The following is a 27,607-nucleotide window of genomic DNA, read 5'->3' as shown; positions in this document are numbered from 1 at the left end:
GTCAAGTAAATTCCTCTCACCTGGCCCCAGCTGGAGAAGGCCCACTCCACACAGAGCTGCTGGTTACAGGCCTGGGTGTCCACAGGCCTCTTGGCAAGCTGCGTGCACATGTCGTTGGACACGGGAGTGGAGATCCCAGAGGCTTTCAGCTTCTGGCAGGTCACCCGGCGGGTCTGGATGCCTCCCCCACAGCTCCGGGTACAGGCGGACCAGGAGGTCACCATCCACCTGCGGAGGGGAGGAGGTGTCAGTCTCAGGGAAAGGAACAAGGCTGTGTGCTCTCAGGAAAAAAGCCCCACACATCCCCACATTCTCACAACACAGCTGCTCATCTGGGGCCAGAGCCTTTCTTACTGTGTGTAATTGGAGCGATAGGCTAAAAATGCCCCCCCCCCCCCCAAAGAAACCTATGGAAAACCCCTGGAACCTGTGAATGTTACTTTATTTGGACAGAGGGTCTTTGCAGACATAATCAGGAATTTTGAGATTATCCTACGTTATTTGGTTAGGCCTTACACGTCATCACAAGTATCCTTACAAGAGAGAGAGAGGAGATTCCACACAAAAAGAGGAGACAGTGTAACCACAGAGGCAGAAGAAGGAGTGATGTGGTCACAAGCCAAGGGATGCTCAGAGGCACCAGCAGCTGCAAGGGCCATGGAACAGATTCTCCCCGAAGGCTTTGGCGGGGGTACAACCCTGCTGACACCTTGATTTTGGACTTCCGGACTTCAAAACCGAGAGAGAATAAATTCCTGTTGTTGGAAGCTACCATGTTTGTGGTCATTTGTTAGAGCCATCACAGGACACAAATACCCTTTGGAAACTGACTTTAAAGGTCCATCCTGAAAGCGTATTTTGAAGATCAGTTGCTTCGGCTTGGCATTGGCCCCAAAGCCTTGAGCCCGCAGAAAGCCTTGAGGTAGTCACATGGCTCTGCGGTTCTTGTATTTCCTAAAGGCACGGGGTGTGTAGCAGAGGAGAGATGATTCCTAGGGAAGTCCGATCCAGACCTGTGTCACCTCCTGACCCAGGAGCACCCTGGGTCTTCCTGAAGCCCACATTTTTTTCTGCTAGTACCGTGTTTTCTACCTCGCCTTAACCTGTCTCTGACTTTGCTCAGTCCCCCAGGAACACACAAGCTCCTTTCAGCTCTCTGGAGCTACGTCCCCTTTCCGAGTCATGGTCCGTGGATCTTGCACCTTTTAGCTGAAAGGAGTTGTTCTTGGAACAGTTGGTTCCAACTATAGTTCGGATCCTTGCAAATGAGACTGGCCAACACTGAAACATTTTCAAAGAGCCCAGATGTCAGCTGGCAAACGCTGAGGTCCTTGGTCCATATACAAACATGCAGGGGCTCTCTGCATGTTTACACCCTGGGGTAAATCTCACAGAGGAAGAGGGGAGGGGGATTAGGTTGGGGAAAACAGTGAGAAAATATGGTGCTTTCCAATCAATTCGCTTGAACTGGATGCGGTGGGAGAAAGCATTCTTTGGTTTTATTGCCTGAGAAAAAGTTTATCTAAATGAACTAGTCCTGCTTGGACCAAAACAGGACTGCCCACAGCTATTCAAAGAGATGACCAAGGTTCCCCCCCCCCCCCTTTTTGTTTTTGCATCTGCAAGGAAGGCTGAAGTGCTTGAGGCGGGACAGCCACTCAGAGGTGAACCTGTGGCCACTTCCTAGAGCATGGTGCCACGTCTGGCTCTCCGGAGAGGCCAGGAGCAGGGACAGGAGGCCAATCCCGCCAGCGTCTGGATCTGTGATTTATTTAGTTTGGTGGAACTTCCCTGCTCCATCTGCCCTGGAGAGAGAGGACTGCGTGCAGAGTTCCAGCCCACAGAAGCAGAGGCACTTAGGAAGCAGGCGCGGGGCGTGCGAAAGCTCCTGGGGGCCCGAAACCCAAGCAGACGGGGCCATTATTGCATCCACAGACGCCAATGAGGCTGATTGACTCTGACCGTCACCCCAGCAAACCAGAGAGCCCCTGGCATGTCCGAGACCGCGTCTTCATTTCACACAGCTTGGCAAGGGCAGTCTTCCAGGCTCTCGTATCCCTGGTGAATGTCAGGCCTGCGTTTCAATCAACTTTTATTTCCAAATATACATTTCAGCAATTTTTCAGGAGCAGGGGCGAGGGGTTCTGAGAGAGGAGAGGTACGGGCTACATTACAGTTCAGGAAGGGTATAAAAGGACATTAATCATTCCCGTGGAAACCTTCCCGTCAGCAAGTCAAGCTGCTGATATTAATGAGCGTGTTTCATATTTCATTGAGTCTCTCCTGGTTTCAGCTGCTCCTCATGACTCAGCTGGCAAAACACGAGGCGGTTGCCTAGAGTGGTGTACGAACGTCCTGCAGATAGGCCGCGGAGGGGCATTTCAGGGACCAGCCAAGTCCCCCCAGGCTCAGGGCACCATGCTGGTGCCAACTCTAGGCCCATCCATTATCCCTTCAGCTACTGACTGAGGCCTGCGGCGGGCACGCTCAGTGGGACTCACAGCTTCTCAAAGCTCGAGGAGGCTGGGAGCAGCAGAGGCTGCGGGTGTCAGTCTGGGCTCCGTGAGGGACCCAGATGCAGAGAACGTACTAGTATGTCCAACACCGAGGCAACTAAGGAAATGAAGATGTAGTTCAACGCTAGCAGGATGCCACCGTTTGTGGAAAAGGAGGGGATCAGATTTGTCAGCTAAGCTGAAGTGCTGATTAGCATAGGTGTTTAAAGTCCGAAGGAAGGGGAAGCGAGGTAGGACAGAGGCCTAGGCAGTGATCCCCATCCCTGAGCACTTCAGCTGCAAACACATTTCTGCCCGTTTCTCACTGCAGGATGTGAGCTATCTCCGGCCAGCACCTGGGATGTGCCTGCTCCCTGAACAGAGCCTTTTAGGCACTGGAATGCCGAAAACCCTGACAGGTGTGTGCGTGTGTGTGTGTGTGTGTGTGTGTGAGAGAGAGAGAGAGAGAGAGAGAGAGAGAGAGAGAGAGAGTATGTGTGTGTGTGTGTGTGTGCGTGTGTGTGTGTGGTAGTGTCTGCATAGTGCAGAGTCCAGACAAGGCTGTGCTTGCAGGAAAGAACAGCTCCTTGGAGGACACGCCCTCCTCTGCACTGAAGTCTCCCCCTGCACAGTGCTAGGCAAGGAAGGGCTGGCCACCAATGTGGCTAAAAGTTGGGTCCTTACTGGGGGGTGGGGAGGCCTGAGCAGCCTCTGCCACACTCACCGGGAAGGGCAGTCTCTCCGGTTGCAGGGGACGGGGTGCACGGCGGGGCGGACCTTGCCCGCGCAGTGAGCGGGGTTGACCTCTGTGCTGTTCAGGAGACACTTCAGGCGGGGCTGCTGAACACCCCTGTTCCCACAGGAGGCCGAGCAGGTTGCCAGTCTGTCCACAGACCACCAGTAATCTGTCACGGAAGGGGAGAAGTAAATGCCATTACTGCCCATGCTCTCTATGTCTTCTGAACAGGGCTCCGGGGGAGGAGGGATGTGGTGGTTATGAAGGAGCCTTGCCCCTGGGTTTATCCAGGCAAGTTATGTGGCCTCCAGAGCCCTCAGTTGGCTCACCAAGAAAACAACACAATAGGTCAAGCTATTATGAGGCCTGGATATAAAGAAGGTGAAGATCCTTGCCTGGGGCCTGGCACAGAGAGAGTATTAATCAGCGGCTGTAGCTCTTATTCTTTTGAAACATACTTTAAAAAATATTTTTATTTTATTTATTTTTTATTTTTTTTACAGAGAGGAAGGGAGAAGGATAGATAGTTAGAAACATAGATGAGAGAGAGACATCGATCAGCTGCCTCCTGCACACCCCCTACTGGGGATGTGCCCGCAACCAAGGCACATGCCCTTGACCGGAATCGAACCTGGGACCCTTCAGTCCACAGGCTAATGCTCTATCCACTGAGCCAAACCAGTTTCAGCTGAAACATACTTCTTCTTATTATTATTTTTAAAAAGATATATTTTATTGATTTTTGTATAGAGAGAAAGAACGAAGGATAGAGAGAAACACTGATGAGAGAGAATCATCGATCAGCTGCCTCCTGCACATATCTTACTGGGGATGTGCCTGCAACTAAGATACATGCCCTTGACCGGAATAGAACCTGGGACCTTTCAGTCTGCAGGCCGATGCTCTATCCACTGAGCCAAACCAGTTTTGGCTGAAACGTACTTTTTTTTTTTAAAGTATTTTATTGATTTTGTACAGAGAGGAAGGGAGAGAGAGAGAGAGTTAGAAACATTGATGAGAGAGAGTCATCGATCAGCTGCCTCTTGCACACCCCCTACTGGGGATATGCCCGCAACCAAGGTACATGCCCTTGATCGGAATCGAACCCGGGACCCTTCAGTCCCAAGCCGACGCTCTATCCATTGAGCCAAACCAGTTTCGGCTGAAACGTACTTCTTAAAGCACTCTTTTTTCCAACTGGCTCACAAGAAAGTGACCATATATTTCAACAAGAGCAATGAAAATATCAGGGGTATTTCATGAAAATATTTAAAAAGGCAGATTCAAGTTTGACATTGTAGATGCTACGAAAAACCGGCCTATCCAGAGAGCCCCCGATTGCGTGAGTCACTGATGTACCCCATCACCGAGAAAGGCAATTTCTCTGCCTTTTCTGGTTGGGGGTCTGGGACTCGCTGGGAGGGGAGCTGTGGAAATAACTGTGGGCTGGCAAACCATGAGCGCCTATTTTGCGAAGTTGCGTGTTACAGATCTTGCAGACAGGCCCGGTTTTCACCAGAGAATGGTTGGCTGGCAAGGAAATGGAATCCTCCCTTTCTTGTCCGGAAAGCCAAATGGTGGGGGAGGATATTTAAGGGGAAAAAGGGGAGATGTGCTCAGAGGTCTCCCTTTTTATGGGCTGTGTTGACATACAAGCCTGTCCCTTCCCACAGCATCCTCCATTCAGAGCGCACAGTGGAATTTTGCTTTCCCTGAAAGTGTCACACACTGACCACAGGTACACCCAGCCCAGGGAAAACTCATGAGCCTCTGTTAGTTTCTATAATAAGGCCAGTCATGGCTCCTCTCTCGCTGGATTGGGCTTATCTATGTTTTCTTGGTGCAGCAAATACCAGGCAGGCCCTGCCTGAGGGCTTTCTGACCCGCCAGTGATCTTGAGAGCTGAGTGGGCCAGCCACACGGGCTTTTCAGTCTGGCCTTTGACTGGGCCACGGGAGAGGAACATGGAGAGCACTCAGTGTGTGGCACAGCTGAAGGCTCCAGGGTGATGGGCAGGTACTGGCACCGGCTCTGACTCTCCAGGGCGGGAGGCAATAGCCAAGTGGTTCAAATTCTGTCTTATTTTGGAACCAAACCAACAGACCAAATTTGCATTTTTCTTAACAGGCTACTTAACACCCAACTGAGTGTTTTCCTTACAAAGTCGCCCAGCGTAAAGGAAATGCATTTGACTTTGCTACAAGAGGTTGTTTCCTTGGTCCCACCTATGAAAGCAGCACTGATTCTTCCAGGTTCTGCTGCTGTGGGACCTGGTGGCTCGGCTGAAGGGCCTCATGGGATAGAAACATGGTTCAGCGTCAGTTTTCACATTCTAGAGACCGCTGGAGACCGCAGGTCATGTTGTTCACTACAGAACTAGATTCCCAGGGGGACTCACTTGTTCAAGGAATAAGTCCAGCACCCAAAGTCCCAAGGGGTCTTACCTTGGATGATGAGAGAGGCCTTCTGCACAAGCACACCTGCCTCGTTCTGGGCGAGGCAGCTGAATTCCCCCTGAGATTCGCCGTTCAGATTGGCAACCTGGAGAATCTGTCCAGCTGCCAAGATGTGATGTGTCAATCCTGGGACAGTGGCAACGGACTGGCCCCCATAGAACCAGGTGATATTGGGGGTAGGGTGACCTTGGATGGGGCAGCCTAGAAAGAGAGGAGAGGAGAGGTAAGCTACTGGTAAAGCCAAAAAGGGCACATTCCTGATGAGTTGTTTTAGTGTGTAAGTGGCTCTCGGGGCTCTGGGTACCACATGATCCTCCCGAGCAAGTGTTTTTCTTCTGCTTGCCCTTCCCGAGCAAACAGGAGATGTTTTTGTACTCTGGGTTCTGGGAAGGTGATGTACTCATTCAATTAAGTAAACATTCTTGAAGGACACAGAGTGCCTATTTCCACCAATAGCCCTATACTGACTTAAAAAGATGAAGCAATTAATATTCACTCATTGAACATTTTACTGCAGTTAATTAGTCCGTACACCAATTTTACGATGAAAGAAATCATTTCTTCAAATGCAGTGAGCTCAAAAAGTACATACTATATCGTAATAGCTAAGAATCGAACTTTAATTGGTAAAAGTCTAATAACTGCCTCCATTTTACTCTTTATATGATTTTTTTCAAGCCAAATTTTTAAACAGAGACTAGGAAAATAATTTTAAATACTAATCTCATTTCTCTGTAAGTCAAGAACCTTGGCTTTCAGATAATTCTTACCAAGCCTGCACTGAACATGTACAACATCACAATTATATGTCCATCAATGGGTGGATAAACATTCAGATGCAATTCAGAAAAAAATTCAAATACAATTGATGACATGGATGAACCCTGACAACATTAAGTGAAAGAAGCCAGACACAAAAGGATAAATATTGTATAAACTTCACTTATATGAAATACATAGTGTGGTTGTGCTCATAGAATAGTGATTGGCAGGGGCTGGAGGAAGGGAAAATGGGGAATTATTATTTAGTGGCTACAGAGTTTCAGTTTGGGATGATAGAGAAGTTGTGGAGATGCAGAGCATGATGGTTGCACATTAATACGAATGTCATTAATGCTATTCAACAGCACACTTAAATATGGTTAGAACAGTAAGCTTCATTTTGTGTGCATTTACCACAATAAAAGAAATGAGGCAAATGTACTGGTGTACCAGCTCCAAGCCCTAGACCTCAAGAGACCTTGCGAGTTTTTGCTTGTGCTCTTGTGCCATTGCCATTGTCAGCAGAAGAACATGCCTGGACCGGCCTGACGATCCCTAGAGGAGGATGAGGGAAACATGGAGGACAGCCAAGTCACGCTGGACAAACCCAGTTTAGATAAGCTGAGCAAAATAAGATTAGTAAGAATAAATGATTGTTATTTTAGGCCACTGAAAATCTTGTTTTTCTTTTCCTTCTCCTTTTTTAAAATGCAGTTTCTTTTTCTTTTTCTTTCTTTCTTTTATTTATTTATTTATTTATTTATTTATTTATTTATTTATTAAAAATGCTGCTTCTCCTTCATGGCAATAGTTAACTGATGCACTCAGGGAGAAAGTAATCCTCCCAGTTCTTCTCCTTGATCCACGTCTTACCATTGTGGCTGGTTTATTAATGTTAATAATAGGAAGAAACCAAAGGGGAGGCCAGACATTGTAAGCATAGTAATATGGGCATCTTAACCAGGAAGCTGTAATTTTACACTCCCCAGGGAACCACAGGTCCATTCCCTGCAAATAACTGGGGCCAGGGGTCCAACAAAGAGGAAGATGGGTGCATGAGGAGTGAAGTCGGGGTGAAGTAGAAGATGTCTGTCAGTCTAGCCTAGGAACCATGAATTGACTAGAGAGGTAGAGCAACTGCAAGCATGCAATATCCTGAAGGACTCATTGGTTAAGCTCCTAGTTCAAATCCCAAACAAAGAAACTTTCCCTCTCTCATTCATTTTGCTTCATTCCTACTTCCTTCCATGCATTTGTTCTAGCCAGTGTGGTTCAGTGGTGGAGAGATGACCTAGGAACCAGGTAGTCATGGTTTGATTCCTGGTCAGGGCATATGCCCGGGTTTCGGGCTCGATCCCTAGTAGGTGGTGTGCAGGAGGCAGCTGACTGTTAAGTCTATCTCATCATTGATGTTTCTTCCCCTCTCCCCCTCTCCCTTCCTATTTTTTTTTAAATCAATTTAAAAAAATAGGTCTTGCCTAAAAAAAAAAAAAAAAAAAAAAAAAAAAAAGAGAGATTCCTCCATTAGTAACCACTAAATTAAATTATCTTTAAGGTGCTTTTAGATTCCAAGATTCCTCAATATTATCTCAGACTCATCTTCTCCCCTACCCAAGTAGCCAAGGGCAAAATAGATCTATATTCAATCTATACTTAGATCAATATATGGTGAAAATGAACTATGTAAATGAAGAATTCATGGAAGAGATATATATGGAGGTTATTAAGGATTAAGATAAGCAGAGATCAAAGGTATAGAGTAGGAATGGGAGGGCAGTTTAGAAATGGTATGAGCAAAGATGCAAAAAAATGAGAAAACAGATGTTGTGGCTGGGAGAAAATACCAGTTGACTAAGTCATGGGGAACAGATGAAGTTGGCATGGTTGGAGCTGCAATGGGAAGGATGTTGAAGGCCAAAATATTGTCTTTTAGGAACTGAAGAAGGGGTGTGATGTAATCTAAATGGGCTTTAGATGAATCAGTAAGGTGATTATTTGCAAGATGCACTGGGCTGAGAGAAAGGAGATTCTAGGATTTCAGTTCAGATGTGGCAAGAAATAGATATATATGTAAAGGTTGCTCTGAAAGGATGTGAGAAGGAGAGAGGTGGAGATAAAGGGAAGCTAAAGATACTGAAACACTAGAGAGACTACTAATAGAATTAGATAAGTCAAGAAAGATGGATAAATTTAAAGATTTTAAAAGTTGTTATGGAGCCGAGACCGGTTTGGCTCAATGGATAGAGCGTCGGCTTGGGGACTGAAGGGACCCGGGTTCGATTCCGGTCAAGGGCATGTACCTTGGTTGCGGGCATATCCCTGGTGGGGGGTGTGCAAGAGGCAGCTGATCGATGACTCTCTTTCTCATCGATGTTTCTAGCTTTCTATCTCTTTCCCTTCCTCTCTGTACAAAATCAATAAAATATATTTAAAAAAAAGTTGTTATGGAAATTCAGGATGGAAAATCTATTGAGGTGGTACAGATAAAAGTATAAGTCAGAGGTAAGAGCTGAAGACACAGATTTTGGGACCCAGTCTCATATATGTGTGCAGAAGAAATCTTCAGTGAGGAGAGATCAGGCCTTAGAACAAATCAATGGACGAATTCTGGCATTCTGTGATTAAAAAAGGAATAGGAGGTAGTAGAGGAGACTTAGAAGAAGTGATACAAGAAATGGGAGGAAAATTGAGAGTATGTAATATGGAAATACATAAAGGAAATTGACTAAGAAAAAGTTGTTAGTAAATAAGAAATTAATAACTTGTGAAATGAATGAGTGGTTTCACTAGTTTATGAAAATAACTAACTGAACAACCCCCACCCCTTTTAGATAATATAAATGGTAAAATTTACTATAACTTATCTTTGAATAGTCAGTACTGCCAAGTTAGTGAAATTGCGAATAAAAGTGTTTGTATAATCAAAACATCCCATTTTATGCTCTGCACACCCATTTATTTAATTTGAGAGAGAATTTATCTCTGAGTCTTAAAACTTTAGAAGTGGCCCAACAACTGGGTTATTAAGAAAATGAATTAAAAATGAGAGTGAATGAGAATGCTTAAAATGTTGCAAAACAGGGACAGAGTAGATCTTGGTCAGAAAATTCTCAAAAACAATTTATTTGAGGATTCTAGTGTCCAGGAATGGTGGATAACATATCGATAGTTGGACTTATCTTCCTGTGGGTAACAATCATAAAATATAAACAAATGAAAAAAAAAGACATCAAACAAAAACTCTTTGAAAGTACTAAGGTGTGACAAAAACCAATAGCAGAAATAGGAGAGCTTAAAAAACCCAAGTACAACAAGTGTGATTTTCTAGCTTGTGGTTTTCTGCCTGAGAAAACTGCTTAATCTCTACATGGCTCCGGGAGCTGGGAAACTTATAGCTTTACTGATTTGATATGTCAGAGGATAGAGTTTTGGGGCTTTTATAACAGCTGGAAAGTTAAGGGGAAAATCCTGGCAGAGTCACAGGGATGATAAAGTTCAAAATATTCACAATTCTTGGACAAATTCTTAATGGGAAGACCCCTGGAGACTCAGAAAAAGATCAGCAACTAAGCTGAATTAACAGAGTACAAAGTTTAGTCTGTGTGCATTGAAGGGAAAATAAAGAGGTTGGAATTTTAGCCTAGTTAAGTTAACTATCCGTTGGAACAAAAACGAACACTCTTCAGAGGAGAACAACAGAATCCAGAGTCTCTACAATATATCATCTATAATATTCATAATATAATAAAAACCCAACAGACAAGGCAAAATGTAACCTATGCTGAAGAGAAATAGCAGTGAGTAGAAACTGATCCTAAGATGATGCAAATGTTATGAGTGGACAGTGACTTTTAAGCAGCAATTATAAGTATGTAGAAAAATATACTCATAATAAATTAACAGATGGAGTATCTCAGTAGTGAAGTTGAAACAATGTAGAAAAATTCTAGAGATAAAATGTACAAAAATGAAATGAAAAATTCATTTGAAGAGTTTACTATAAAATTAGAGATGGCAGGAGAAAGTGCCAGTGAACTTGAAGATAGTTAAGCAGAAATTACCAATGTGCAGAACAGAGGGAAAAGATTGAAGAAAAATAAACCCAGTCTTATGGATTTATTAATTAAATATTAAAATGTATAATATATATGTACAATTAAAGTCCAAAAGGAAAAGAAGAAAATGAGACAGAAAAATATTGGGAAGAAATAAAAATACCAAACCTCTCAAATTTTTGGAAAACTAAAATTCCAAGCATGGCCGAAATCAGTTTGGCTCAGTGGATACAGCGTTGGTCTGTGGACTGAAAGGTCCCAGGTTCAATTTCGGTCAAGGGCATGTACATTGGTTGCAGGCACATCCCAAGTGGGGGATGTGCAAGAGGTGGTTGGTCGATGTTTCTCTCTCATCTACATTTCTAACTCTCTCTCCCTCTCCCTTCCTCTCTGTAAAAAATCAATAAAAGATATTTAAAAAAAAATTCCAAGCATGTTGACAAACCACCTACGAACAGTATAGTCAAACTGTTGAAATTAAAGGATAAAAACTTGAAAGTCATGAAGGAGCCATAAGGACTGGTTTTTTTCTCCTGCCTTAAATAACTAGAAAACTGGACAAAAATGTATGAAATTACTGCTTTTAGACATTAGGCACAGACTGTAGAGGACTGTGATGTCTGAAATTAGAGAAACATTAGGTGAGCCCTATGAATTCCCTGGCTTTCTGCCTGGAGTCACATTCTAGACTGCAAAGCATGGAGGGTATGTTAGCTTCCTAAGGCTGTTAATAACAAAGTACCACAGACTGGGCAGCTTAAACAGTAATTTATTGTCTAAGTTCTAGAGACTAGCAGTCTGAGATCAAGGTTGTTGACAGAGTTACTCCCTTCTGAGGGTTGTAAAGGTAATCTGTTCTATCCCTCTTTCCTATCTTCTGGTGGTTTGATGGAAATATTTGGTGTTCCTTGGCTTACAGATGCAACACTTTGATCTCTGCTTTCATGCCCACGTGGAGTTTTTCCTTAAATGAGTGTCTGTCTCTATGTTCACATTTCCCCTTTTTGTAAGAACACCAATCATATTAAGGCCCACCCTTATGACTTCATCTTAACTTGATCATCTGCAAAGACCCTATTTTCAAACTGGATGACATACAAAGTATGGAGGGTTAGGGAAGTTAACATTTTTTTAGAGGACACAATTCAACCCAAAGCAGAAGACTATCTCATGAGAACATAGCAGTCTGGATGAATTGATGAGACAGAACTGAGTTCAAAGAGGGTGAGGCAAGTGGAAGTAGTTAAGAATTCTGGAGATATGGGTGCTACATAGAAAGAGAGCTCCAGAAATCTGCATTCTTCTTCTTTGGTCTTTGCCTGATTGAAGATGTGCATGCATAAGACAAACTTGGTAAGACTGAGAAAAGACCAATCAGGGGCCTGTGTTTTAATATTTCCCAAAGCTCTAAAAGGGCTGGAAGACCATCATGTTCTCAACAGCCAAAGTGGCACATCCTTTACGATCATCTGGAATACTCAGCAGGGACTCCAAAGGGCCCTAGGCTAAAGGTTACTCTAGACTTACCCTAATCAAGCTTAAAACAAGCCTTAAAAGATTGATTAAACTTAGAATAGCTTAACAACAAGAAAATTCAACAATCTTTGAAAAAGATGAAATTCAGACACTTCATGATATAAAATTCACTCTATCAGCATTCAATAAAAAATTACTTGTTAAGTCAAGCAGGAGGAAACTGTGACCCACAAGCAAGACAAAACAAGTCAATGGAAACAAATCAAGAATCAACAGGGATGGCCCTACCTAGTTTTGCTCAGTGGTTAGACCCATGGACTGAAGGGTAGCAGGTTCGATTCTAGTCAATGGCTCAATTCTGGTCAAGAGCACATAGTTTGGTTGTAGGCTTCATCCCTGGCCTGGTAGAGGTACGTATGGGAGGCAACCAATCAATACCCTTAAGTGAGGATTAACAAAAAAAAAAAAAAAAAAAAAAAAAAAAAAAAATTGATAGGGATGATGGAATTAGTAGACAAGGGTATGAAAATAAGCTATTGAAAACATGCTAAGTATTTAAAGGAAAACATGGAAGTTATAAAAAGAATAAAAAAAAACTTCTAGAAATAAAACATTTTATGAAATAAAAAAACACTGGATAGACTTGCTAGAAGACGGAATTCTATAGAAAAAAAGATTTTTGAAATTGAAGATTTAGTAATGGAAATTATCCAGTGAAAGAGAGAAAAAAAGACTTGAAAAAAATCAAGTGATCAAACATATGTTAGATAAGGATATAGTTATACAGGTGCATCTGTCAAGAGTCCAAGAGTTGTACATGTTAATGTCTGAAATTTTTACCTAAAACAATAATTAGTAGAAAGGGGTTGGAGAGTAAGTGGAAGTACTAATAAAATAGAAATGCAGAATACTGATTACTGAAGCTGGGTGATTATTATATGGGGGTCATCGTGCTATTCTGTCTACTTCACACCTGTGTGAAGTTATTCACAATGAAAAGGAAGAAACTTGTTTGCATCGTCTAGTCATTTATTGGCAGGAATAACTCAGAGTCCAAAGAATTGCTTTTCACATATTCTGCTTATTCAGCTCTATGCTTTAAAAAAAAAAAAATAAAGTTTAAGAACAACAAAAAAATTGTTGTTCCAGCCTGCTATTTGCAGATGTTTCCCCAAATATTTCATAACCTGCCAAACTTAAAAATTCCTACTGGCCTTCTTTCAGCTCTGTTGAAGTCGGAGATCACTTTCTTTTTTTTTTTTTTTTTTTTTTTTTTTTTTTTTTTTTTTTTTTTTAAAATATATTTTTATTGATTTTGTACAGAGAGGAAGGGAGAGCGATAGAGAGTTAGAAACATCGATGAGAGAGAGTCATCGATCAGCTGCCTCTTGCACACCCCCTACTGGGGATATGCCCGCAACCAAGTTACATGCCCTTGACCGGAATCGAACCCGGGACCCTTCAGTCCCCAAGCCGACGCTCTATCCATTGAGCCAAACCGGTCTCGGCTGAAGTCGGAGATCACTTTCACTTGTACATCTGTCACCCTTGATTCTGACAGCTTGTCTGGTTGTCCTATATGGCAGAAACTGCTAGTTATCCCCTCATATCCATCCTCTCCTTCACACAGTGAAAGAGCCCCTGAATTTGAGGTGCATAGCTGCCTGGAATAGAGACATTTACCATATGCCCTTGGAGTAAGGTGTGGGCCATTCAGTGAAATGAGGGATAGTGATATGTATGCCTCTTGGGACATGTCTTTAAAAGACAAGAACTTGCACTTCTCGCCCCTTTCTCCAGCCTGCTATTGCGAATGTGTATGTGGAGCAAACCATCCTGGCCTAGGTGGGTAAGGGTAAGATTCCAGGATGTCAGAGCAACGGAGTTTTAACAATTTTTTGCCTTGGGTTCCTTGGTGGCAGTAGGTTGCCAGACCATGGCTGGACCCTTTTCCTCTGGACCACCATGCCTGTTGACTGCTGTTCAGGTGTTGACCGGAGGTTGCTGAATGTATATCCTAACTATGACCATCCTAAGTATCACTTCCTTACTGAGGCAGTGTCCATCTACTCAATAAGTTATTGTATTTTCCTTCACATGTGCACAGTGACTCCAGTGGAAATGTTCTAGGAACGTCTACTTTCCACAATAAAATAAAAGCAAAGACCAAAACAAATTATAATTAAGCAAATGAACAAGTTGCCTTTTCTATCGCTAGTATGTCTTTCAATGCTTTCCACTGGGTACATAGCTTCTTCCTTAGAAGCGTATCCTCTTTGGCACATGCAGTGCAAGCCCTGTGCTTTTTGTCCATGTTTATGTGTGTGTCTCTGTGTGTACACAGTGGTCTCTGAGGTCTGCCAACAGCAATAGTCAAAATGAGGACTCTCGCATGAATTCCCACAGTGTATGCTCCCAGTGAATAATTATCCACGTTTCACTGCTAATGAGAAAACCTGGCTTGTTTACAGGGGTTCCTTTCTGTCATGGATGTTTCTCATTTGTCAAAATACAAGAAATATCAATCATTTCTCAAAGGTGAGCAAACTCCGTGAGTGCCAGGTTCAAGAACATCAAAAACTAACGTATTCCACACATCGAGAGGAGCCAAGTGGTGAACTCTTCCCCTGTCCCATGGCTTCAGGGAGGAAGTTAATAGTGTTTCATGCAATCCCCTTTGCTGGTTCCCTCCCAGCCGCATGGTGCTGCCCATGTCCACCCTCCCCGCCTCCACGCCCACCCCAGGAAATAGTCCGTCAGCAGGAACTGACTTCTGTCTCCCCTCAGCCTCTGTTAGTATAGGTCTCAAGTTGGATCGGCAGCTGAGGAGGGAGCGGAGCTTTGTTAATGAGATTTCTGGCAGCAGAACGCCTCTCTCTATCAACTCTTCCTAACCAGTGAAAGAAAATATTGCCCTTAGGCCTCCGTTCTTAGGTCCACCGTGGCTCCAAATGGAGCCAAAGCCAGGTCTGATTCACATATGTGTGAGGGTTTTCCTGCTCATTTCACCTCCTTAAAAAAAAAAAAAAAAAAAAAAAATCACATGAGCTGGAGGGTGGGAAAAACTTAGAATGGAGATGTGTACAATAAGAAAAATAAATTATATGTGAAATGGTATCTTCTGGGAGTCAGCTCAGCTCTAAGCTGCCACTAGTTGACACCCCTGATTAAGTCTAATGGACCACAGTGATTTTCTTCACTTTTGTCTCCTATTTCACATGGGGTTCTGGAACCGAAATAGCGTCCCTCAGGGAGACAGCCCGAGTTCAGCAGGTAAGGGAGACGTGGGGGTGGGAAGCCGGGAGGCCTGGCGCCCTGGCTGCCACCGCAGTGCCGCAGAGGCTGGCTCACCTTACAGGCCCCTGGCTAGAAAGAAGCTCTGAGCTCATCATGATCATTACTTGGTGGATATTGCTGCTCCTCTGAAGGGCTGAAAAGCAGCGAGATTTCTGGTCTGCTACCAGACAAGCAAGCACTTTGATTTGTGGGCTTCTTTGGAGGGTAGAGCAAGCCCACGCAGGCGCTCTTTCAGCTGCTCACCACTGGAGCGAGCTGCACATCCGGAGCTCACTTTCATAAATTCTTAGCCTTAAGGAGCAGAAGGCAAGAGTTCAGAGTGCATATGCTGCCTCCCCTCTTCCCTTCCAGCCAAAAGGCATCTGAGCTGGATGCATGGATTATGCGAAGCAAAAAAACCCATAAACGGACTGAAAGGGTTTCCCAAGAAGGATGGCTGGAAGATGGGGAAACACAGTCGGGAAGAGGAAGGGAGAGAGAGTGGTGGCGAGGGCTTTCAGGCCTTCACTGCTATCTCAAGCTGTGGTGGATTAGGACGCCGTGGAAAAACATCGAGACGTGGCATTATTACTTCAGGAGCTGGCTCTGGGCCTGGCAGCATTGCCATTACAATCCTGTGCTTTTCACGGACTTAAAAACTGACTATAAAAATGATGTGTGCCGGGATGAAACTTGGCACTTGGCGGAGTCAGTCTGGGAGTCCTTTCCTTAATTTAATTTTACAAAACTGGAAAACACGCAGCTCTTTAAAATTTATGGAGAGATCTCCGTTCTGCGCGTGGTATGTGGTGTGCAGGGGCCTCGCGCTGAGGCTGTGGGGTGACCGGATGGAATCAGGGATTCTGCGCTCCCTAGCTCCCTCTCCTTTCAGGTCTGGTATCCCCCTGGGTGACAGAGATGGTCTCTAAGGCAGCACTGAATGAGGGGGGACTGGCACCAGGCAGGAGCCGAGAGCCAGAATTAATTCACATCGGAAAAAACAATTCCTTTCCCCCCCCCCCATTTGTCAGCTGAGCCCCAGAAGGCTGTGGAGAAGACAAGCAGCTTTAATTTTCACTCCGATTCCTGGGACCTCCCAAAAAGCTGGTCAAATAACCAGGCCAACACTCTTCCCATGCGTATTTGCCCAAAGAAAACGAACTTTAACACATTCCTGGAAAAAAAAAAAAAAAAAAGGAACCATAACAAGCCCATTTTCCATTCCCCAAATGTCTTTTTATCCCCAGGGCAAGCTCTGGGTTTCCATTGGCAGGGGGTGCGAGAATGTCTCCATGCTCCTGGGCATCTGGTGGAAGAACCTGATATATTTCTCAGCGTGAAAGCAGCTCCATCCAGATTTATGACTTGATTAAAGCCTGGTCTCCTCCAAAGGGAATTGGTTGTGGCCTGATTACTACCCTCACCTAGAAGCTGAGCACCTGGCTATTCTCTCACAGGGAAGAAGGTGAGATGCCTCTTATGATGCTCATGCATACCCAATCCTGGCTGTGAAAAGAGGACTGCACTGTGGACACTGGAGCTGGGCAGTCTTGACCAACATGCGTACCCAGGGTTAAACGGGCCACCTGGGGTAAGGTTGGGAGGAGGGGGCTCTAGGAAATTGGTCTGGTTTCTTTAACTTCACCATCGTGTTGACTGGGACTGAAGGTGTCTCAAGTGGATAATACCCAGCGTTCCCAGGTGTCCTTCCTGCCAATAGGCTCTTGGCATAAAACACACCTTTAAAAAAAACAGCATTTTTGAAATCCAAGATGGCTGCGCCCAGGTGAACACCTAGCCGCAGCCGCACACAACAATTTCAATAAAATACAACTAAAATATAAAACGGACATTGCCCAGAACTACAGGAAGGTTGACTGACTGGAAATTCTACAGCGAGAAGCAAGGAGAAAACCAGAAGGAGGCGCGGAGGAGCTGGAAAAGCCCAAGGCGCGGAGAGGACGGAGCCGGAGAGGAGGGAGGCCGAGTGCCTGGCGGGCGTTCCCTAGCGGAAAGGAGATAAAACTCTGACTGTGCTGGGCCCCAGACTGCTCTGAACCCCAGTTCTAGGCCAGACCCCAGGGACTCAGGCTCAGCCATAGGGAGCTGGGCTGTAAGGCGGAACCCCAGGGGAGCGGCGAAAGGAGGTCCCGGAGGCGTGCACACTGCGCGCAGAGAAGGGACGGTTGGCTGTGCCACGGGATTGCCCAGACTGGGGTTCCAGACTGCTGTGAACACCACCTCCAACTCCACTTCCAACTGAACTGAACCCCAATACCGGGCTCATTGTGGGAGAGCATAGACTGTTTGGCAGCAGGCGAAAATCGAGGACACCTTTCTCTCAGAGGTGCTTGCAGCGAGTACTGAAAGACCCGCATAGGGCGGGGCTGACGGAAGCCAAAGCTGCAGGCTCCACCCTGAAACCCTGTCCCATCTGTAACTGCGAAATGCGACAACAAAACAGATCACAAACAAAAGAAATGGAGGACAAAAAGCGCCTGGATATAGAGTTCAAATCTACGCTTATAAGGTTTTTCAAGAATTTCCTAGAAAAGATGGATAAGGCCTATGAGGATATGAAAAGAGATCAACTAGAATTAATAAGGAGTCAACAAGAAATGATAAGGGATCAACAAGAAATAAAGAATACATTGTCTGAAATAAAAAATATTTTACAGAGTCCTAAAAACAGAAGGGAAGATCGCAAGAATCAAGTCAAAGATTTGGGACATAAAGAGCCAGAAGACACTCCTCCACAGAAGCTAGAAGGCAAGAGAATCCAGAAAATTGAAGATAATGTAAGAAACCTCTGGGACAACTTCAAGCGAACCAACATCAGAATTATGGGGGTCCCAGAAGATGAGAGAGAGCAAGATATCAAAAACATACTGAAAGAAATAGTGACAGAAAACTTCCCCCACCTGGTGAAAGAATTAGACTTACAAGTCCAGGAAGCGCACAGAACTCCAAACAAAAGGAATCCAAAGAGGACCACACTGAGACACATCATTATTAAAATTCCAAGAGCAAAAGACAAAGAGAGAATATTCAAAGCAGCAAGAGCAAAGAAGGTAGTAACCTATAAAGGAGCACCTATACGATTGTCAGCTGACTTCTCAACAGAAACCATGCAGGCCAGAAGGGAATGGCAAGAAATATTCAAGGTGATGAATAGCAAGAACCTACAGCCAAAAATAATCTACCCAGCAAAGCTATCACTCAGGATCGAAGGCCAGATAAAGAGCTTCACTAATAAAAAAAAGCTAAAGGAGTTCATCACCGCCAAACCAGAATTATATGAATTGCTGAAGGGGGTTCTTTCAGAAGAGAAAGTAAACAAAGAAAAGAATTATGAACAACAAATATGTAACTATCAACAAGTGAATCTAAAAACCAAGTAAATTAAAAAAATCTGATGAACAATATTAACTGTTGAATATAATAGAATCAGAGGTATGGAAGGGGAGTGAACTGACGATTCTTGGGGAAAAGGGGAGAGGGGGGCGTGGGAAGAGACTGAACATAAACTGTGCACCTATGGATGAGGACAATGGGGAGAGGGGAAAGGGCAGAGGGTGGGGTGGGAACCTGGTGGAGGAGAGCAATGGTGGTGGTGGGGAAAAGGAACATTTGTAATAATATGAACAATAAAAACTTATTAAAAATAAAATAAAATAAAAATAAAAATAAAAAAAACCCCAGCATTTTTTTTAAGTTCAAGTTTCTGGGTTTATAAGCCCTGGTTGACTCTACTACCCTCAGGCTTCTGGCAGGTGATACCTGGCCTGCAGGCTGCCTGGGGCTGAGGAAGGAGATTCAGTCCGCTGACCAGATGGCCTTTTAATGAACTCCAGAATGTGGCTCATGCTCGGGGCAGACCATACTTCTGAGGTCCCAGGTCAGAACTCCCCTCTGTGTGGAAGTTTAGCGATTACGCCCAACTGAATATAGATTCTGTAAGGAAAGAGGCTGATGATTCTTTCCCATTTGGTCCGAAATGGAACACTATTTCAGGACTTTTAAGAAGTGATCTGTAATAATGAAGGTGCAACTGCTGTGAGAAGGAAACAGTTCAGAGGAAAAGCTGTGGATCCTATGACTATTCTCTCCCCGTGAGTAATAGAGCTGTTCTCACCCCCACACTCCAGCCAATGGAGAGGCCAGCTAGAAAGTACCCAGATTAGGTTGGGGAAACAAAACAAAAGCCAGCCGCAGCTCAGAGCCAACATGCCTTCATGAACTCAGCCTAGGTTTGGCTCTGTTTATGGGCCAGAGCCTTTGCAAAAGAAATAAAAAAAACCCCATGGGCAAAAAAAAAAAAAAAAAAAAAAGAGGCTTTGCTCATAGCCCTGTACACACCCCATTTCAGTCCTCTTCTGTTGAACCAAAGCCACAGAACAGCAGTGGATATGAAGAATGGCTAATATTCATAGCAGGTATCCTGAGAGGCCTCCCGGGGGCATGCCGCAGAGTTCAGCGGCAAGTCACAGGAAGGAGCAACTGCTGACGAGGAATTCCAAAGTGAGCCAGGGGTGGAGCTGGGCGGGGGAGCGGGGAGCACGAAGACCTTCCCCGAATTTATTATTCCTATGGAAATCTCCTGGGTCTTGAGGTTCTAGAAACTTCTCAACAAAGTAAAGAAAATAATAAACAATGTGAGTGAAGTGAATAAGGGGGAGAGTTAAGCAGGCCAATTGCAGGGGGATGTGAGCCATGTGGAGGGAGAATGAGGAGTGAGGAGAGGAGGTGGTGGTTAGTGGAAGGATGCTGCTGGCTGGCTTCTGCTAGGGGAATCATATATTCTGGCAGGTGATGGTCTGGCCTTTGGCAGCCAACCCTGCAGAGTGGGTGGTTTGTGAAGGGGCCATAAGTAGAGATGTTCTACAAAGAGGAGGAAAGAAACCTACAACTATGACTGGAGAGGCCACTGCAGCAATGAGACGTGCTGTCCAAGGAGAGTAGCTGTCCAAGTGCCCGCTCTTTGTCTTGCAACATAACATTTCTCTTACTGGTTTGTTTGGCTCCTAATCCTCCTTGAGTGTGGTTCCCAGATCTGCCTGGCCCTATATATTTCAGAGACCTCCTTGGTGCATCTAGTGGGCTCCCTGAAAGCTTAGGGAGAAGTAGTAGGTTCAGATCTCCAGGGCCATGCTGACCTTTGAAAGAATCACCTGGACTTAAAGGCCCTAAAACCAAAGCTGTCTTCAAGTGAGACACAGCACATGCTATATTCTGCTGGAACAGATGACTTCTTTATCAAATTCATTCTTTTTGGGATTCTCCAAAGCACTTACATCAGGTGAAGGTAGAAGGTCTAGGATGGAAAATGTATTTTGAAACAGGCATGTTTAACTAATCTCTGTATACCTGACAGAAGTGAGAATTAATGTTCCTACTAAGCTCCCAAGCACTCTAAGTATAGCAAAGATTGAAAGCCTAAAGGTCCAAACTTGGGCAGAGCAAGAACACTCAGTTATGCCTGTTAGTTAGTAAACTCATTGGGAACTTGTATGCCACTTTAAAATATGCAATTAGCACTCTACCATAGGTTTTTTTTTTTTTTCCTCCCAGAGCCTTCTAAATATTAAAGGTGAGAAATCTCAGAAAACAGAAAATACAACTTTTTCCTATGGCAATAAGATTTACCCCCCCACTATAATGCATTTCTGCATTATGATTTTTTGAGGGGGGAATGTGCATGAACAGTATTTACAGTTAAATGCTCTTTGCTTTGTCAAAACAATGTCTTAAAAACTAAGCAGTGAACAAGAAAGAAACTGGAGATCCAAGATGGCGGCCGATGGGATGGCAGGCTTCAAGATAATGTGCGAGTGAGACATCTAAAGGAGAGTGTATGGATATGCAGGGAGTGTCTGAATTTGTGAGGGAGGGACAGTTATACCACAGGCCTGTTGGGGGACTGGCAGACAGGTTCTCCTGGCCAGGAAGCCTCTATTACTGCTGAAATCTCTCCTGGAGTGACTAGCTCTGCTGCAGAGACCATGCTATCTTAAAGGGAAGAGCAGCTGTGATTGGAAGCCCAGCCTTACCTTTAACTACCTGGGGAGAACTCAGATACTTCCCGGGACCTTACAGCCACAATACCCAGGGACCAGCTGCCTTTGCTGCAAACCCACGAACACTGAGACTCCAGCCTCTCTGGCTGTGGGTGCCTAAAAAGTTTGTCCAGAAGGAGACAAGATGGTAGCCAAAGAAGCAGTTGGGTCCTGCACCTTCTCACAGAGCAGATAGAAGGAACAGCTGAATAGAATAATATCCACCTGGAGTTGGCAAATTAAACACAGTTGGTGAGACAATCAGTGGATGGAGGGGTCAGAGATCGCCTAGAGAGAGCTACATGACCAGACACCCTGTGAGCAGGGAACATGGGGAGACAAAGAAATAGCCCCCATATGAAAGAAAAGGAGGAATTATGGGAAAAGGAAGTAAATGAAATGGAGTCAAGCAATTATGTCAGAGCAAGAATTCAGAGCAATGGTCATAAGGATTCTGAAAAGAATGGAAGACAAATTCAACAATATGTGTAAGAATGAAGAAGAACCAAAAAGAAATGAAGACATTGCTGCAATAAAAAACACAATAAAAAGCATCAACAGTAGACTAGAAAAAGTGGAGGACTGCATCAGTGAACTAGAAGACAAGGTAGGAAAAAATACCCAAGCAGAGCAGCAACTGGAAAAAAAAATTAAAAACAGGAGGAGAGCCAAAGGGAACTTTGGGACAACATGAAACAAAACAATATCTGCATAATAGTGGTGCCAGAGGAGAGGAAACTGAGCAAGGATTAGAAAACCTGATTGAAGAAATAATGACAGAAAACTTCCCTAATATTGGGAAGAAAAAACTCACACAAGTCCAAGAAGCTCACAGATTATCAAACAAGATAAACCCCCCAAAAGCTGACAACAACACATTATAATTAAATTGGCAAACACCAATGACAAAGCAAGAATCTTAAAGGCTGCCAGAGAGAGAGAGACAGAAAGTTACGTACAAGGGATATATCATCAGACTATCAACTGATTTCTCAACAGAAACACATCAGGCCAGAAGGGAATGGAATGAAATATACAAAGTCATGTAAAGCAACGGTCTGAATCCAAAAATACTGTACCAAGCAAGGCGATCAATCAAAGTTGAGGTGAAATCAGGAGCTTCACAGGTAAAAAAGGACTAAGGGAGTTTATTACCACCAAACCAGCAATGCAAGAAATGCTAAAGGGTCTGTTGTAAAAAGAAGAAATAGAAAGGGAAGAAGAAACACAGGCATAAAGAATAAAAATGGCAACAAAGAACTAACTACCAATGATAACTTTAATGTAAATGGACTAAATGCCCCAACCAAAAGATATAGGGTAGTTGAGTGGATAAGAAAACATGATCCATATATCTGCTGTCTACAGGAAACCCACCTCAGAACAAAAACTCACAAGACTGACAGACTGATGGTGAAGAGATGCAAAAAGGTTTTTCAGGCAAATGGACATGGGGGAAAAAAAGCTGGGGTAGTAATACTTATGTCTGACAAATTAAACCTCAAAATGAAGGCCATAACAAGAGATAAGGAAGGCCACTTCATAATACTAAAAAGAGCAATTCAACAAGAAGATATAACTCTGATAAACATGTATGCACCCAAAATAGGAGCACCCAAATATATAAAAATCTTCTGCAAGATATCAAGGGAGAGATTGACAGCAATACAGTCATAGTAGGGGACTTTAATACCCCACTAACACCACTGGTCAAATCCTCTAAACAAAAAATTAACAAAGAAATATCAATCCTAAATGACTCACTAGATAGATGGAATTAATTGACATCTTCAGAACATTTCACTCCAAGGCCACAGAATATACATTCTTCTTAAGTGCACATGGGTCATTTTCAAAGACCACATATGAGACACAGGCAAAGTCTCTTCAAATCCAAGGAAATAGAAATCATATCAAGCATCTCCTCAGATCATAATGGCATAAAACTAGAAATCAACTACAATAAAAACAATGAAAAAAAAAATCAAACACCTGGAGGCTAAATAGCATGCTATTAAACAACTAGAGGCCTGGTGCATAAAATTTGTGCACAGGGGTGTGTGTCACTCAGCCCAGCCTGCACCCTCTCCAATCTGGGACCTCTTAAGGGATTTCGGACAGTGGGATCAGGCCTAAACGGGTGATCAGACATCCCTCTTACAATCCAGGACTGCTGGCTCCTAACTGCCCTTCCCTACAGGCCCTTCCCTCCCCCCCTCCCCCCAACTGCCCTCCTTTGCAGGGCTGGGTCCTTCCCATCTGTCCTCCCCTGCTGGCCTGGTATTCCCCAACTGCCCTCACCTGCAGGCCTGGGTCCCCCAATTGTCCTCCCCTGCAGCCTTGTTCCCCTCCAACTGCTCTCCCCTGCAGGGCTGCCCCCCTAACTTCCCTTCCCTGTAGGCCTGGTCCCCTCCACAACTGACCTCTCCTGCTGACCTGGTCTCCCCCAATTGCCTTCACCCAATGGCCCAGTCACCCCTACCTGCCCTGCTTGCCTGATTGCCCACAACTTCCCTTTCCTGCAGGCCTGGTCATTCCCAAATGCCCTCCCCTGCAGGCCTGGGTCCTCCCCAACTGTCCTTCCCTAACTTCCCACAACTGCCCTCCCCTGTAGGCCATCTTGAGATGGCCATCTTATGTCCCCATGGGGGCAGCCATCTTTGACCACATGGGGGCAGCCATCTTGTGTGACTGTCAATTTGCATATTATGCTGTTAGATAAAATGATTGAGTTACCAAAGAGGTCAAAGAAGAAATAAAAAGCATCATGGCAACAAATGACAAATGAAAACACAATAATTCAAAATCTATGGGACACAGTGAAAGCAATCTTGAGAGGCAAGTTCATAGCTCTACATGCCTATCTCAAAAACAAGAAAAAATGGTAAAAAATTATCTAACTCTACAACTCACAGAATTAGAAAGAGAGCAACAAGAAAAGTCCAGCATAAGTAGAAGGAAGGAAATAATAAAGATCAGAGTGGAGATAAACTACATGGAGACCAAAAAAACAATATAAAAGATCAATGAAACCAAGAGCTGGTTCTTTGAATGGGTAAACAAGATTATGAACCTTTAGCCAGGCTCACCAAGAAGCAAAGAGAGAAGACCCTAAAAAACAAAATCAGAAATGAAACAGTTAAAGTAACAACCAACCCCACAGAAATACAAACTAGTATGAAAAAATACTGTGAATAACTCTATTCCAACAAAATCAGCAACCTAAATGAAATAGGCATATTCTTAGAAAAATACAAATTCCCAAAACTCAATCAAGAAAAATAAAAAAACCTGAATAGGCTGATAACTACCAAAGAAATTGAAGCAGTGATCGAAAATCTTCCAGCAAACAAAAGCCTTGGTCTGGATGGTTTATAGGAGAGTTCTACCAAGCATTCAAAGAAGAACTAAAACCTATCCTCCTCAAACTATCCCTAAAATTCAAGAGGAAGCCGAAACCAGTTTGGCTTAGTGGAGAGAGCGTTGGCCTGCAGACTAAAAGGTCCCAGGTTCGATTCTGGTCAAGGGCATGTACCTTGGTTGTGGGCACATCCCAAGTGGAGGGTGTGCAGGAGGCAGCTGATCTATGTTTCTAACTCTCTGTCCCTCTCCCTTCCTCTCTATAGGGAATCAATAAAATATATTTTAAAAAAATCAAGATGAAGGCACACTTCCAAGCTATATCTATGAAGCCAGCATTACCCTAATCCCCAAACCAGATAAAGACACCACAAAAAAGAGAACTACAGGCCAATATCCTTGATGAACAAAGATGCTAAAATCCTCAACAAAATTCTAGCAAATAAGATTCAGCATTACATTAGAATGATCATACATCATAACCAAGTGGGATTTATTCTGGGATGCAAGGATGGTACAACATCTGCAAATCAATAAATGTGGTACATCTCATAGGCAAACTGAGAGACAAAAATCACATAATTATATCAATTGATGCAGAAAAAGCATTTGACAAAATCCAACACCCTTTCTTGATAAAAACTCTCAGCAAAATGGGAATAGAGGGATCATACCTGAACATAATAAAAGCCTCATATAACAAATTTACAGCCAACATCATACTCAATGGGCAAAAACTAAACTAATACCCCTAAGAACAGGAACAAGACAGGATGCCAACCTTGAGCATACCTGTTCAATATAGTACTGGAAGTGCTAACCATAGTGATTAGACAACAAGAAGAAATAAAAAGCATCCAAATTGGAAAAGAAGTAAAACTGTCCTTATTCACAGATGACATGATACTATATATAGAAAACCCCAAAGATTCCATAAAAAAATTATTAGATTTAATAAATGAATTCAGCAATATATCAGGATACAAAATTAACACCCAGAAACCTATGGCCTTTTAATATACCAATAATGAACTCACAGAAAGAGAAATTAAAAAAAAAAATCCCATTTACCATTGCACCAAAAAAATTAAGATACCTATGAATAAATTTAACAAGGATGTAAAAGACCTGTACTCAGAAAACTACAGGACATTGAATAAAGAGATAGAGGAATACATAAACAAATGGAAGAACATACCATGTTCATAGATTGGTAGAATCAACATAATTAAAATGTCTATATTACCCAAAGCAATCTACAGATTCAATGCAATCCCCACTAAAATACTAATGACATATTTCACAGACCTAGAATGAACTTTCCAAAAATTCACCTGGAATAAAAAGCCACAGTTCTTAAAATTGCCTGGTACTGGCATAAGAACAGACATATACTAGTAGATCAATAGAACAGAAGAGAGAACCCAGAAATTGACCCAAATCATTATGCTCAATTAATACTTGACAAAGAAGGCAAGAGCATACAATGGAGTCAAGAAAGTCTCTTCAATAAGTGGTGCTGGGAAATTTGGTCAGAAACATGCAAAAAACAAACAAACAAACAAACAAACAAAAAACTAGATCGTCAGCCTACACCTACACCATACACAAAAACAAACTCAAAATGGCTAAAGTACTTAAATTAAAATGGGAAGCCATAAAAATTCTACAAGTCTCCATAGGCAGCAAAATAGCAGACATATGTCATAGAAATATCTTTACCGACACAGCTCCTAGGACAATGGAGACTAACAAGAAAATAAACAAATGGAACTACATCAAAATAAAAAGTTTCTGTACAGCAAAAGAAACTAACAAAACAACAAGAAAGCCCACTTCATGGAAGAACATATTTGCCAATGTTATCACTGATAAGGATTTAATCTCCAAAATTTACAGAGAACTCATACAACTTAACAAAAGGAAGATAAATAATCCAATTTAAAAAAAATGGGCAAAGGACCTAAATAGACACTTTTTGAAAGAGGACATACAGAAGGCCGAGAGGCATATGAAAACATGCTCAAAGTCACTAATCATCTGCCAGATGCACATCAAAACAATAATGAGATGCCATCTCACACCTGTCAGAATGGCTATCATCAACAAATCAATAAACGACAAGTGCTGGCGAGGATGAGAGGATGAGGAGAAAAAGGAACCCTCCTTCACTGCTGGTGGGAATGCAGACTGGTGCAGCTACTATGGAAGACAGAATGGAGTTTCCTAAAAAAGTTAAAAATGGAACTCCCATTTGACCCAGTAATCCCATTTCTAGGAGTATATCCCAAGAAACCAGAAACACAATCAGAAAGAATATAAACACCCCTAGGTTCATAGCAGCAAAATTTATTTGGATAGTCTCTCATCAAGATCTATATCATCCTTTTAAATTGCTGTTTAAGATTTTGCATATGAATGTGTCAGAACATTTGTTCAATCAATTCTCTAGATTATTACATTGTTTCCAACTTTTCACTCATGTAAACTATATGGTATGGTGACTTTCTTAGCATATACATCTCCAAATTCAGATATCTCCTTAAGTGACATCACTGAGGTGGCATTGCTGGGTCAATCCAATTGCCCTCCAGAAGCATTATACTAATTTATGTTTTGAGCAACAGTGCTTGATAGTACACATCCAATTCTTGGATATTGTGGTTGACAGGCAGAATAACGGCCCCCGATAATATTCTCATCCTCATCTCTGAAATCTATAACTAGGTTACCATTCAGGGCATCAGAGGCTTGGCAGATCTGATTAAGAAAGGGTGTTGGGATGGGAGATTATCTTGGATTATATAGATAGGCCCAATGCAATCACAAAGGTCTTTACAAAGAGGGGATAGAGGATCAGGGTCCATGTCCAAGTCTCTTGCCATCTATTATAACATTTAATGTTGTAAACATGTGCTTGGCCTAGAGGGCAATC

General features: G+C 43.3%; 1 protein-coding gene across 3 annotated transcripts in view; it reads right to left on the bottom strand.

Moving 5' to 3' along the window:
- ADAMTSL1 (ADAMTS like 1) overlaps window positions 1-27,607 on the bottom strand; it is an 849,328-nt gene that overhangs the window by 21,760 nt on the left and 799,961 nt on the right. For all 3 annotated transcript variants that reach the window (XM_036434138.2, XM_036434136.2, XM_036434139.2), the window contains 3 exons: window positions 5,676-5,888; window positions 3,220-3,400; window positions 21-228 (listed from right to left, as the gene is read on the bottom strand). In XM_036434138.2, the coding sequence (XP_036290031.1) occupies window positions 21-228; window positions 3,220-3,400; window positions 5,676-5,888 (602 nt within the window). The remainder of the gene's footprint in view (window positions 1-20; window positions 229-3,219; window positions 3,401-5,675; window positions 5,889-27,607) is intronic.

The sequence above is a fragment of the Pipistrellus kuhlii genome, unplaced genomic scaffold (assembly GCF_014108245.1).
Source record: "Pipistrellus kuhlii isolate mPipKuh1 unplaced genomic scaffold, mPipKuh1.p scaffold_m20_p_12, whole genome shotgun sequence".
In the NCBI taxonomy this organism is placed as follows: Eukaryota; Metazoa; Chordata; class Mammalia; order Chiroptera; family Vespertilionidae; genus Pipistrellus; species Pipistrellus kuhlii.
This window is presented reverse-complemented; position numbering and strand designations above follow the sequence as displayed.